This window comes from Melanaphis sacchari, unplaced genomic scaffold (genome assembly GCF_002803265.2).
Source record: "Melanaphis sacchari strain LSU unplaced genomic scaffold, SCAv2.0 Contig2_pilon_pilon, whole genome shotgun sequence".
Taxonomy (NCBI): domain Eukaryota; kingdom Metazoa; phylum Arthropoda; class Insecta; order Hemiptera; family Aphididae; genus Melanaphis; species Melanaphis sacchari.
In genome coordinates this window covers 2,166,942-2,180,902 of record NW_020271173.1, presented here as the reverse complement: position 1 = coordinate 2,180,902, position 13,961 = coordinate 2,166,942, and the positions used below count along the sequence as shown (strand labels likewise).

Sequence of the window (13,961 nt, the reverse complement as noted above, 5' to 3'; positions counted from 1 at the left end):
TGACCTACAACTGGTGTAAATAATAATATAGAATATGTGTACTGTGGACCATTAACCATTATTATTGTCGTTATTATATTGAAATGGTTGCATAACAGAGTTGGCTAAGACAACAAATTCCATATTTATAGTGCTTTTACGATTATAAAGTTTACGTCTATTATAGTACAAAACACTCACCGGACATGTTGAGATTGAGTTTACCGTCCGAGTACACACCGACTTTGATCCATTTAAAAATACCCGGCTCTATCTGTTTGAAGTGGATGATATTATAACGGGCAGGTCCGTCCCCGTTGTCATCGAAGTGAAAATTATCACCCGTAAGACCTGAAACATATGATAGGAATCAGTAAAAAACCGTTATTATTGTAAACATCTTTGCTTGTAAGATCTGTGAGTGGTTTAACTAACTACAGAAATAAATGCGGGAAATAGTTCGATCGTGGAAAAAGAATATAAATTAATGTACTACACCGGGCGATTGGTAAGAGTATTTACAAAAACAAAAAAAAACAAAAAAACCTGGTGAACTGCCACAAAAAAAAAAAAAAAAAAATGAGTTTACTGTGAACATATTACACATGAGGAGACTATGTTTTTTATGGAGTGTAGAAAAAAACAAAATAAAACGATGATATTTGACATATAAACTTTTTTCTAAAAATTAAAATAACTAGAATTATTGAGTTTTTTTTGTTATTTAACAAAAACAACCGGTGAATAAACCTTATGAGATACACACAGAGAATAATTTAACCATTTTTCTCATTTTTTGATATTTTAATTCAAATAAATTCAAGATTTTTTTAGATTTCTCGTTTATTCATAAAAAAATTAATTCATTTTTTTTTTTTTTTTTAAATCAAAATTGTAATTTTATAACATTGTTCAAAAACTGTTACATTATTAACATCAAATGAGTCAAATTGATTTTAATTAAAACTTTATATATTATTTAAGTTGATTATAATCATCATAAATATTTGATAATTTAGATAATTATAATAAAAAGAGTAAATTATAATATTATGTTTTATGTGTTTAATAATGATACTTATGACATAAAGGAACCGACGAGATTATGTTATATCGATATTGCTGAAATACTATAATAACTCCATAATATAGTGCATGAAATATTTCAAAAATCATATTACTACCTATATTATATTATTTTATATTTAAGAAAAATTTGTATTTGTAAATTTAACAGTACAAATGCTCCAATATATTTATGAAGATTATAATTTAAATTTTCTTATATTTATTAAGATATTGCCCATATTGCGATAAAATAATCATCCTATATATTATGTTGTTTATATCATGGTATTCAAGCTGAATAGCTGTAATATCATTAATATGATACTGTAGCGGAAGTTTCAATTTCTCATTGAAAATATTGTGGAACCTACATACGTGATTTGAGTAAAATAGTTTTGACGAATTAACCACTTATTGCATATACGTATTACATCGATGGTGTTTAGATACTACAAAGTGTCAAAAACTTCCTGAAGCTGTTTAAAGATACCTATAAGATTATTTTCTATAATTAAGTTTATCGTCAAATATTGCATTTTAATAAGAAGTAACTAACAAGCTTGGAATTTAGGCGCCTGTTACTGATATTAGATGGTTATTATTATAATATTTATTTATACATTTTACGGGTAATGAATCTTTTTGATTATAATATGGTTCAAATATATTTACAATAATTATAATAACAAACAAAACATGACATAAAAATACTAAGAATAACTTTATAAAGAATTAGAAACTCAAATTAAATTTAGAATATTTAGAAAAATATGAATAACTAAAACATGATAATACACAGATAAATACATTTTTTTAATATGATAAATTATTACTTGCAATAATAGAAAACATCTATATTCTTAATTCGACCATATTGATATAAAAAATTGCGGTTACATTGAGAATAATTATTAATATTGTCTATATCTTAATTTTTTATTAAGTGTAGTTTTTCAACCTAAAGGGGTTTGGTTTACTTATCTCACTAACATAAATTAACATAAGAAAGATCCCATTGGTTATCTTTTGTGTTATCTTATACAGTTTTGCTATTGATTAAAACTATTTTAATGTTTCTATTTACCTATATAATTTTTGTGGTTTTATAGGATATGCCAAACCAATTGATACATACATGTTTTCGTATGAATTTATTTGGATGAATGAGTGTATTTGAGACATGTGCAATAAAAAAAAATAAAAAAAAAAAAAATGTATTGGAATAACTCAAAATATTATATATATGCATATATGTTTTTGAGACCAAATTATGAACACCCTATCTAGGATTGTTCGCACAAGAAAATAATACGTTGTTTTTAGACTTGACGTTATTTTAAAATCGTCAGTATTTTTACTAACAAATCCCAGCATTTTATAAGATTTATTCAAAATGATTTTATGGTGAGATTTAATTAATAAATTTGATTAAAAATATAAATTAAAATCTTTTATTGATAATAGTACAAAAAAATATCATTCATATGAAAAAGTTTATAAACAATAGTTGACCGATAAAAAACCAAAAAAATTAGGTATCATTTATTCGTTTTTTCATTAAAATTGTTATTACGCCACCTCAGTGCTTGATTACATACATAAAAACCACAGACAATATTTGATTAGTTTGGAAAACTTGAGCTATAACGATAAGTTACTGTTGAAATTGCTTAATTCACGATAAATTATGCCATTGAGAATACACAAAAATATTCAATAAAACGATTATTGTACTTTAAGATAGTTGCTTAAAATTATACTAAATTTTTCATCATAAAGTTGATGTGAAAAAGCCAGTTTGTTGAGTATAAGCGACAAAATAAGGTCAAGGGTCAAAATAATAAATTAACAGAAACATGGTGATTTTTGCTTTTGATCTTAATCTTTTGATGGTAAGAATATTAATAAAATTGTTATATATATGGTATATTAATTTTATTGAAATATGTAAATTATTATAGAAGGTTCTGAAAAATAGAAATGTCAAGTGAAAAATTGAACATAATTAATTATAATAATTACTTTATTTACCAGGAAAAATGCTCATGTCCAAGTATAATTAAAATTATTTAATAATATTATGTAGTATTTTGTCTCCATTTTTTTGATAAAATTTAACGTCTTCTACTGTTACTGTTTCGTTTTGTATAAGTAATTTATGTAATTTAGTTCTATATTTGTATGATTTAAATTCCTAAGATTATTAATTTAGTGTTTTACTTAATTATTATGGTTACACGTTTAAGAAATAAAACAATACTCTTAAGATGATCTCCATGTTATTCGTTATAATTGTCAACAATCTAAGTTAAATAAACACAATAATATACGTTATTTGCTCGTTAATAGGTGCAAATAATATTATTATTTTCTTCTAAAAAGCCAATATTGGGTAATATTTTGTTTTTAATAAATGATATACTTCGACTCTGTGTTATATTAACGACAAATATATAGTAAAATATTATCGTCATTATCTTTCTCATTGGATATTCTTTATGGGAAAATGAACGAACACTCGTTTAAAATAGAAATGATTTATAACACCTACACATTTATCACCTAAATATGTGAAATGGAGTGGCAGACGACACACTCGGGTGTCTTGTACACTACACCATGTTGAAACCATAACTACTCCCTCTCCACCGTTTATATTCATTGTAGCGTAGAATCTGCACCACACTGACACAGTAAACATAAAAATGAAAATAATAATAATAATTAGTATGGTATATTGGTTATACAATTTTTGTTCGGAGAAATTGTCTATGTTTAATATCAAAAGAAATGAAGCGTGCGACTCGTGTACGTATTCTAATAGTTTATATCGTAAACATAAATTATTCAAACGGAGATTAGTTCAATTACGATTTAATACTTTATGTATATTCAGAGAAATATTTAGGAATATGATGCCTTAGGTGTACAAAAGAGTAACGCCCCTTTTCCATTAACATTAAACACATTAGATATAATAATTATATGGTACTAGGTGATGTAGTCTTTCAGAGTACTATAAATCCATAAATAACCTCGAATAACTTGTAAAATCTGAATGCCCCAAAATGATTTTTGTTATGAAACTGTTTCTATAACTTAAACCCCTTAATATTTTATTTTTAACACTCCCTTCATATATTCTATTTTACTTTCACGAATATTTTATTAATACTTGTTAAATTATAATATTATAATTTAACGTAACGTATAGAACAAACACCTATAAATTCATCACTAGTGTTATGTACTTGAAACCTAAAGTAACCTGTTTATGGGTCTCACAGTATGATAAATCGCATTAATTACCCCCATGTCTCCTTAAATACGTCAGTACGCCACTGACATTATTATTTGTATTGGCATTTATATAATAACATCGATTTAAAAAAGGTCTGCAAGTATTGAATGAGATCAAAAATCATTAAACTTAAGTGCGTACATGCTTAATAAACATACTACAACATGACTGTATAAAGCTCGCTTAAGTCCATTGAATAAACTAATATCGTTTATTTCATCTGTTGACTAGAAAATTATCCTAATTTACACCCGGTCCAATACCATTAAGTATCACGTGATCACTATAACGAACCCTTGTCTCATTTACGGATGCAACTTTATTAACATTTTTTATCAGCACTCGACTCCAATATTTTATTACTAATTTGTTTTCGAGTCATGATCGATGCAAATATCTAATGTATATACACAATTCATGTCATACATATTATATTACCTTAAAATAATATTTATATCTACCACCTGATGTTACAGAAGAGCGTGACTATTTTATTTATTATATCGTTCGAAATTCGAGTATTTTATTAAACACGTAATTTTTTACGATATTATATGCGTTGAGTTAATCGTCTCAAGTGAAATCAGATATTGGCTTCTTGTCTTCTTCGATCATTAAAAATTAGGTGGATTGAAACGCTAAAAATATTAAGCAACCTCGACGCGGTAATGTATGTTCTGATACATAATTTAACGAAAAAATTTGATTATATAAAAAATAATGGGAAATAAAATTTAAATTTTTTTAATATTCTTTTTTTTGAATGTTAAAAATAAGGTTGAATAACATAGCTTATGTCTATAACTTGTCTTTTCTTAAATTGTATGCCATAGATCAATATTTATTTAAAAATGTTTGATAGCTTTTCGTTAACATTTTATTTAGTCTAAAAATAAATCAATAAATCTTAAATACATTTTTTTTTTTTTTTTACAGCAATAAACCATGTCTAAATATGTGTACAATACATATATTACTAGTAATTATGTGGCTCCTATAAAAATAAAATTGACTCATTGACTATATATTTTTTAAAATAAATATATTACGAGAGCAATTGGCAAAGAAAGGATAATATACATAGAAACTTTCAATATTGTATAACAGTAATGTATAGTAAAAGGCTAATATTTTTTCTTCGAATCTAAAGCTATTACATAAAATATATTAAAAAAAAAAAAAAAAATGTGTTGAAATAAAATCAATAGTATTGTTGTTTTTTTTTTTTATTATTTATAAAAATATTAATAAAATTAAGAAATAGAAAAAAAATATAGTTATTGTTTTATTGTTATAAAAAAGAAAAATATTTTGTCTTATCAAAATCAAAAAAAAAGAACAAATTTTATCGTATTTTTTTAGTTTAACAGTTATTTTATAAAATACAATAGAAGAAACATCTATATTTTTTATTAAGTTCCATTTATTACGGCTTCATTAAATTAATTAGATTTCTGTAATCCAAACAGATGAGTTAAATTTGGACACCTATTGAAATCTTGTTTCAATCTTATTCTTCTTACTATAGGATTTCATATCAAATTTAATAATGATATTATTGTTAGTTTTGTTATTTTAAGTATTAATTATTATTGTTTTTGTAAACAAATATATTTTATACTTTATGTAAATGCATCTGTTTATTTTAGTGTACTATCATTCACTCTAAAAACACATAGTTGAAATGGCTAAATAATTCAAGTGGTCTGGTTATAAAATATAATGTGCTATTTAAATTTGATGTTTTATATGTACTTTGTTTGTTTATTGTTGTTACATTATGAATAAAATAAAATTTAAAAATAATAATTTTTATTTAGGATAAATAAAAATAAAACAAAATAAACAATATCTGAATTAAATGTTATAACATAAACGATTTTATATTATTTAGTTTTAGTATACATACTTAATCATTTATATTTGAGCCATAAGAAATAAATTATTCATACCTGAAGTTCATTATAATTACATAGTTTGAAATTCTTTATTTTAATTTGGTAATTGATTTATACCTTAAAGAAATTATAAATAGAAAACACCCCAATTAACTGTCAAACACCAACTGCAATCAAAATAGCATTCTTAAATTCCTCACCATCAACCGTTGTGTCAAGACCATACTTATAAATAAATATATATATATATGAGCAAAACCAAATAATTAAGTTCATTAAAAAAAAAATTTAATATAGATAATTTATCGTAATTTTAAGATTGAATTTAAAATTAAATTTATAAAAAAGTTTGGATTTACAGTTGTGATTAATGCGCGATGGAACGCATATGAAGATATGTGTTTGTGCATTCAACATATGACGAAGTGGGTACGCGACGTGTTTTATAATAGCAAATTTGTTTAACGCATAATTATTATGAATATTATACAGAGTGATACACCAAGGATACTTCCACTTTTTTTCTTCAATAATAATTATTCAATATATAATTATTAGCGTTTTAAATTATATTTTAATTTAATTGAATTTAACTCTATTTTTTAAAACGTTTTGTACTACTATTGAAATATCATATGGAGATTTACTTACACTTACTTGTGTTTTTAAAGTGAAAATTGATAACTGTAAATTATTTATCGGTTCATAATCAAAATCCGAACTAGTAGTTGTTGAGTCATTCAACTTTGTATCGTAAGTAGTGATTAATGTTAATCTATCAACATTGATAATTTATTAATAACAGTTAAAAAGATTAATAAACACTAGATATAATATAACAACTTTTTTATATTTTATAAACATTTTTTTAAAGATAATTATTTTTATAATAAATATTTTAATAATGAAGAAACTACTTGTTTTGTGAAATTAGGTATCTATATTAAAATGTTCAAAATATATCCACTTAATAAGTTATAGTGAAAATCAGGAGTTTTAATTTAAAAATCATAAGTTTTTTTCACCATATGAGACTCCATAAGACAATAAGAAAAAATAATTAATACAATTAAAAATATAGTATGATTAAAAATTCTGAAGTTCAGAATTTAATTATATTTGTTATTACAGTAAAAAAAAAAAAAAAATGAGATGGAGCATGCTTGATGAATGTGTATATAAGTAAAAATGTTCACCCAAAGTTCAAGTAATTTAGGCATATCCTATTAAAAAATGTATATATAGTTATATATAATCCTAATTTTTAAATTTTGAGCAGAATTATGAACGTAATGATTTCTCAATGTGTATCTTTTGTGTGTAAATATGAGTTTTAGAAATTTAGTTTGTATTTTAAAGAGGTCAAAAATAAAAATGTTTAGTTTATATTTTTTATTTAAGTCAGGTAAAAAAAAAAAAAATAGGAAAAATGGGAATTCTTACTTAAATCTAGTTTTTGACTAAATTGTTTTTTATTTATTTATTTTACGTGTAACTCAAAAACGAATAACCGTAGACTTAAAATGTCCACAAAATGTTTACATTGTTCATGTATAAAAATACATGATGAAATGTTCAAAATATTTTTTCTATTATATAAAAATGTTAAAGATTAAAAGTTATTTACCGAGTGGAAATTTTTGAAAATAAATTATAAAGCTTCTTATATGCTATTATTTCTAATTATAAGTTTTCAACTTATATTTAATAGTAATTCTATCAGAAAGCTAATAAAGTTTATTATAAGCATTTCAAGTTTTATTTTTTTTAAATGAGCGATATTCACTTAATTAGCATTTAAAAAAAGTATATTAATATAATATTATATCAAAATAATTATTATGAGACACTTCAAGTATTTGCATATGTGTTGTAGACATTTTTATAAATGAACTATTCAAGTAGAGATTAGAATGGTTGTCTAGTACGTGGTTTCAGTTAAAAGTTTTAAATTTATGCAAAAAAAAAAAAATAAAACATAAATCATGTTCTTAATCAACTAAACGTACAATTAAATTTATTATCACTTCATGTTAAAATGTATTAATATTTTCTTGCACTTTTTTTCTCAGTTCTCTCCACTTATACTCTTTTATAAATATTATATGTCAAATATGATACCTAAAATATATCCTCATTTATTGCTATTTCTTTTTTATTCATTCTAATTATTTTTATTCCATCCTTTTTCTTTTGGTTGTGTATTTTATAAAATCTAAATTCGTCTCAATTCTTATTTTTGCGTATTATTTCCAACGATTAACTCTTTCATTAAAATAAATTAACAACCGCCATTAAATTATTCGTTTAAGAGTAAATATGTTATTATTTTTCAATCCTGAATTTCATGTTAAATTATTTTACTACTATTGGTTTTTTTTTCCATAATATTTTAATATAACTACAATTTAATTATATAAGAATATTTAATAAAAACGTTTTAATAAATTTCATAAATAAGTATGAAATACAATGTTATAATTATGTTGATATATTAATACATAAATTATTAAAAAATTACATTGAATGGAAATTAAATAAGAGAGAGAATAATAATTGAAGCAAATGTTTATGTGTTAAACATTTTTATTGAACATATGAATAACAAAAGTTAAGCAATATGTATAACGTTTAATATCATTAGAATCAGATCCGTAAATTGGATAACTACAGTTAATATTATTTTGTCAACATATTATAATCCATACAAGTATAGCTATAAAAATGTACTTTACTATTTTATTATATTATATATATTGTTTATATATGTATACAAAAATGCAATACATTTAAACTTGTCAGTTTGCACATAAATTATTACATTAATTACGTATTTGTAAAGATAAATTACAATTATATACCTAGTCAGTATAAGCTTAATGTTCTTTTTATCTGTACATTTTATTAATAAACATATAATCTTCACAGATGTTAGTTTTTTTATTATTAATTTAATTTAAATAATTCATAACTTTGATACGTTGAATAAAAATAAATAACTTTTCTAAAATTGATAAACTTTAAAAAAAAATTAATTATTTTTTTAATACAAAAAAGTAACTCGATTATTTGAAGTATAAATTATTAGATTGATTTTGGAATTTACTTCAAAATAATCAAAACAACGTCGACAATGAACAGAGCATATACAAGTACTTGAAAGTTGGATAACTTTTAATAATATATTATGTTTTAGCTTTCTACGCATCACGTAAAATCGATTGGAGGTAACTTAAACACTTTATTACTTTTTATGAATAAAATTGTATTGCTTTTAGTTAAATTGATATAGAACGCATCGAAATGGTCATGCATGTATTATACATTTATATCTCACAACTTTAAATGTAATAAATGCATTAAAAAATTGCAAATTTGCAATAGTTAGTCATTATAATATAGTATCCCAAATCGAAATTTAATTAACTATGACAAAATATTTCATAAGAAATACAATGTATTAAAAAAAAAATCACTTTTAAATGTTTAATTATCGTATATTATTAATATCTAAATATATAATCTAACAATTATGATCTATCAATAAAAAATAGTTTATGATATAGCCTAAAAAATGCTTTAAAAATATATAAAGCCAATTATTTATAATTTGCATACAAATATAAATTTATATTGAAAGTAATATAATTATTTTATATCTAATAAAAAATAAATAAATAATATTTGTGCATTTTTATTTTGTTTTATTTATTTTACGAAAATTCAGCACTTAAGTTTAAACATAAAATGGTTAATGACATTTACATGACAGCTTAAAAAATACATTTACGGAACAGTTTAAAATTTAATTCGTGCACACAGGCTATAGAGAAGGATTATATAAAACAACAGTGTAGTAATTATACGACCTAAATATTGTATTATATGGAACATAATATATTATAATGTGCAATACTAGTATACACATCAACCTCAAAAGTACATAATAAGTATATGATTTTATTAAAAGTGTAAAATACAGCTATCTTAGTCTTCGGACATCATAGACTATTTCCTTTACCTTAAGTTTTGTTCTGTTATCCATTAGTTATCTGGAAAATCAGAGTGAGCATTATTTCACGAAATTTGAGGTAACAAAATACACAAACTGTAAGGTGATTTTTTTTTCGAAATTGGTCCTTTGAAATTGTATTCAAATAATCTTTCGGATTTTTACTACACTGAATTTTAAACGTGATTTTACTCTACATATTTTTATCTTTACGAATTAAACATTTATTTTTTTAGTATTGTTTATCAAACAACTTTATACTTTGAGTGGTATTAAATATTTTTTTATTGCTATGAAATGTAGTGTATTAAAGACAAATATTTCAATCACAATGATTTAATATTATGCATTGCCATATTCATACATCATTGAATAATTATTTTAACTTGAAAATATAATTATGGTGACAAGCTGTTTTTTTTTATTTATTGGTTGTTAATCAATAGATATTAATTAAATACTTCATTGTTGTTGTAATATACACAATACAATAATGATAATAGAATGATAGCGTATATAGTTGCATTATTTATTCTTTAAAACAAAATTTAATTTGACTTGAATTTAACTGAAAATGTATGTTATTAGAAAAATGTTGTTTAAAAATATTTAATTACCTTAAAATCTCAGAACATAACAATATGAAATACATGTTTAGGTGTATATTGTTGAATTATATATAAAAATTGAATGCAGTTAAATAAAATCGATAAGATACAAAAAAAAAAAAAATGAATAAAATTCAGACTATTGACATAAATTCACTCACAAAATAGTTTACCTATATTTATTAACTAAAGTAAAACAAAGTTTAACAAAATAATGTTGTTTTTATATTTTTAATAATTTGAAATAATTAATAAAAATAAAAATATACTTGTGATATTGCAAAAAAAAAAAATAACACGTAAGTTCGCGTATACCTACAAACATTTATTAGTCACCAAATTTGGTTTTATTGTCAGATTTTATGTCATATTGTTTGAAAATATCATAGTTATAATCATACGCCAAATATTTGATATAATAAAATGCAACATATTTTTAAATAGTGCATAAATTATTAAGTTAAAATATTTGATGTTAGTACTTATATTTTATAACCTACACATTATATATAATAATATTTTTCTCTCTCCGTTTGTCATCACTTAATAGCATCCTTGAAATGCCTATACATGGCCGCTGAGGCAGTAATCGTCTTTGAAATAAATCTGATGGTCCCTGCAGGCGAATTGTCAACTTGACGTTTACAGCCCCTTTTAAAATTTATAACCCGATGTGCTGTTAAATGTGTAAAAATACATTATATTGTCAAGTCTTTGTAATATTTGTTATAAAATGTCCACTGGGACAATAATATAAGTAAAAAACTACGATATTTGTATTTTTAAAAAGGTACTATAGGTGTTTTTGTTATTGCGGATGAAGGCGGTTGGAATCCGGATGCAAACAAAATTCATTACGACTATTAACCTTAGTGGAGAGTCAAAATTTCAATATTAGTTTTCGCTCACTTATTATCCCAACTTAAAAAAGTGAAACAACAGAACATTAGTCAAAATTAATTTTACTTGGTCATTATAGTCGCTATCTCGTTTTATCGATCGATAAAAACATAATAATACTTTATATATACCACAAATATTACAATAAAGTTTATTGTTTATTAGATACCAATCAAAAAATAATTTTCATGGTAGTTATATATTAAAAATTATACATTGCATAGGAGTTATGTATTGTTTATAATTTTAAATATTTTTATTTAAAGATATAATTTCATTTATAGTATTTTTCATAAAATAGTTTGATTATGTTAATATATTTTTATGATTATTGCACTAATTAACGCCACTTAATATTAAAATTTATAAAATATAAAACAGTGATTAAAAAAAAAGAAGATATCTGTATGTGCCCGGCCAGCATTTGACTGGTATGAGAGTGAAATTGGACTTCATCAATTTATTAGGTTAAAAAAAAAAAAAAAAACATAAATAAATCATTATGATTCAATTGAAAATTGTACTGGTTATAGATGAATTATATTGCATATTGTTTATAAATTCTTATTTAATCGATTTCACAGTAACATCCAGCAGTTTTTAGTGTCAATGACAATAGTCAGCGCTATAGCAATAAATCAAAATACGTTTACAATGTTACTTCAGACATTGTTATACTTTACGTCGTAAACAGTAAAAGAAAACTAAAAATATTATTGTTATATATTATAATGATATTTATAATAGTTATACAATCTTGTTTTATTAACTTTCACATTATAAAGTTTGAACCTATTATAAAAAGGTAAAAAAAAAGTCATAAATGTCTCATAATATAATATATTTATTAATAAATAAATAAATAGAAGTATCAATTCGTAAATTAATGTGAAAGCAGTAACTAAATTGTATTTTTATAAATTATAATTTAATAGTTTAATATTGTACTCGTTCTTTTTTCTTTTTGTTTAATATAGAACATTTAAAACATAACAATAAACTTTAAATAGGTAATAACTAAAATACATAATAATACTGTTGTATCTAAATATAAATTAACTATGGGTATTTAAATTTAAAAGTTAATCTTATATTTAATATATTTGAAAATGATTAATTATTTTTATAAGGCATATGTTTATAAGTAAATTTATATATTTAAGTAAAATATTTAATACTTAGTTAAGATATTTATAAGTAGCATATGTTATTAATGTATAGACTTAAAAATGAAATTATAATTTGAGTAATAAACTGTCAGATCTCGATTCGGTAAGTTGTTAAAACAAGTTATAGGTTACCAAAAAATAAAATAAAAATGTTCATACCATAGAAAATATTTTAACAAGTTTAACTAAAAAATGAAAATAATTAACTACCAAAAATAATAAATTAATTTTTAAAATTTTTTTTTATCGTTATATATCACGTGATATGGTGTTTTTTTACAGATAAATAATAACCTAAACGTATACAATTTTTATTTGAAAATACTATTGGTTAAAATTATAATATTTTTTTTTTAGTTATTATCATATATTTTCAAAGATAATAATAATTATGTTATTAATGAGAAACATAAACAATACCTACTAGACAATCAATATAATGTTAAAATAAGGAATTATATATTTTAAATATTTTAATAAATATAAAAAAATTAAATATAGTAACAATCCTAAACAAAATAAATAAAATATCGTCAAAAACATGTGATCTTTAATAATATATTTAAAAGAAATACATTAATAATTACATATAGATATTAAACAATTTAAGGTATAAATGTATACTTTTAGCCTTTAGGCTATAAAGATTAACGAATTTATATATTTAGTAACATTCATAATATAATTAAGGTCCAAAATTATTAATGTAATTTTAAAATAATTAGTATTTTTTATCTCAACAATTACAATAGATTATCGTATTTTAATTGTGCATTTTTTTTTTTTTTTTTATCAAAACCAAAAAAAAAAATATATATATATATATATAATATAATAAACCACGGTAAAAAAAGGCAATATAATAATTAGTTTTTTAAATATGATTTTTAAGTTGTATTCCTCTCATTATTTACACATCTAATATTTATTAATGCATGTCCACACTAATGGGCAATTCTTGTTATTCTTCACGTAATTAAAAATATCGAATTAATTTATTTTACCATATTTTCAATAGTTATCTTA

At 22.2% G+C, this 13,961-nt stretch overlaps 1 protein-coding gene across 1 annotated transcript in view; it reads right to left on the bottom strand.

The window, feature by feature from the left end:
* LOC112595819 (metabotropic glutamate receptor 2) overlaps positions 1-13,961 on the bottom strand; it is a gene marked incomplete in the record, with an annotated part of 171,686 nt that overhangs the window by 52,170 nt on the left and 105,555 nt on the right. The window contains 1 exon segment of the mRNA XM_025341183.1: positions 181-330. Coding sequence (XP_025196968.1) covers positions 181-330 — 150 coding nt within the window.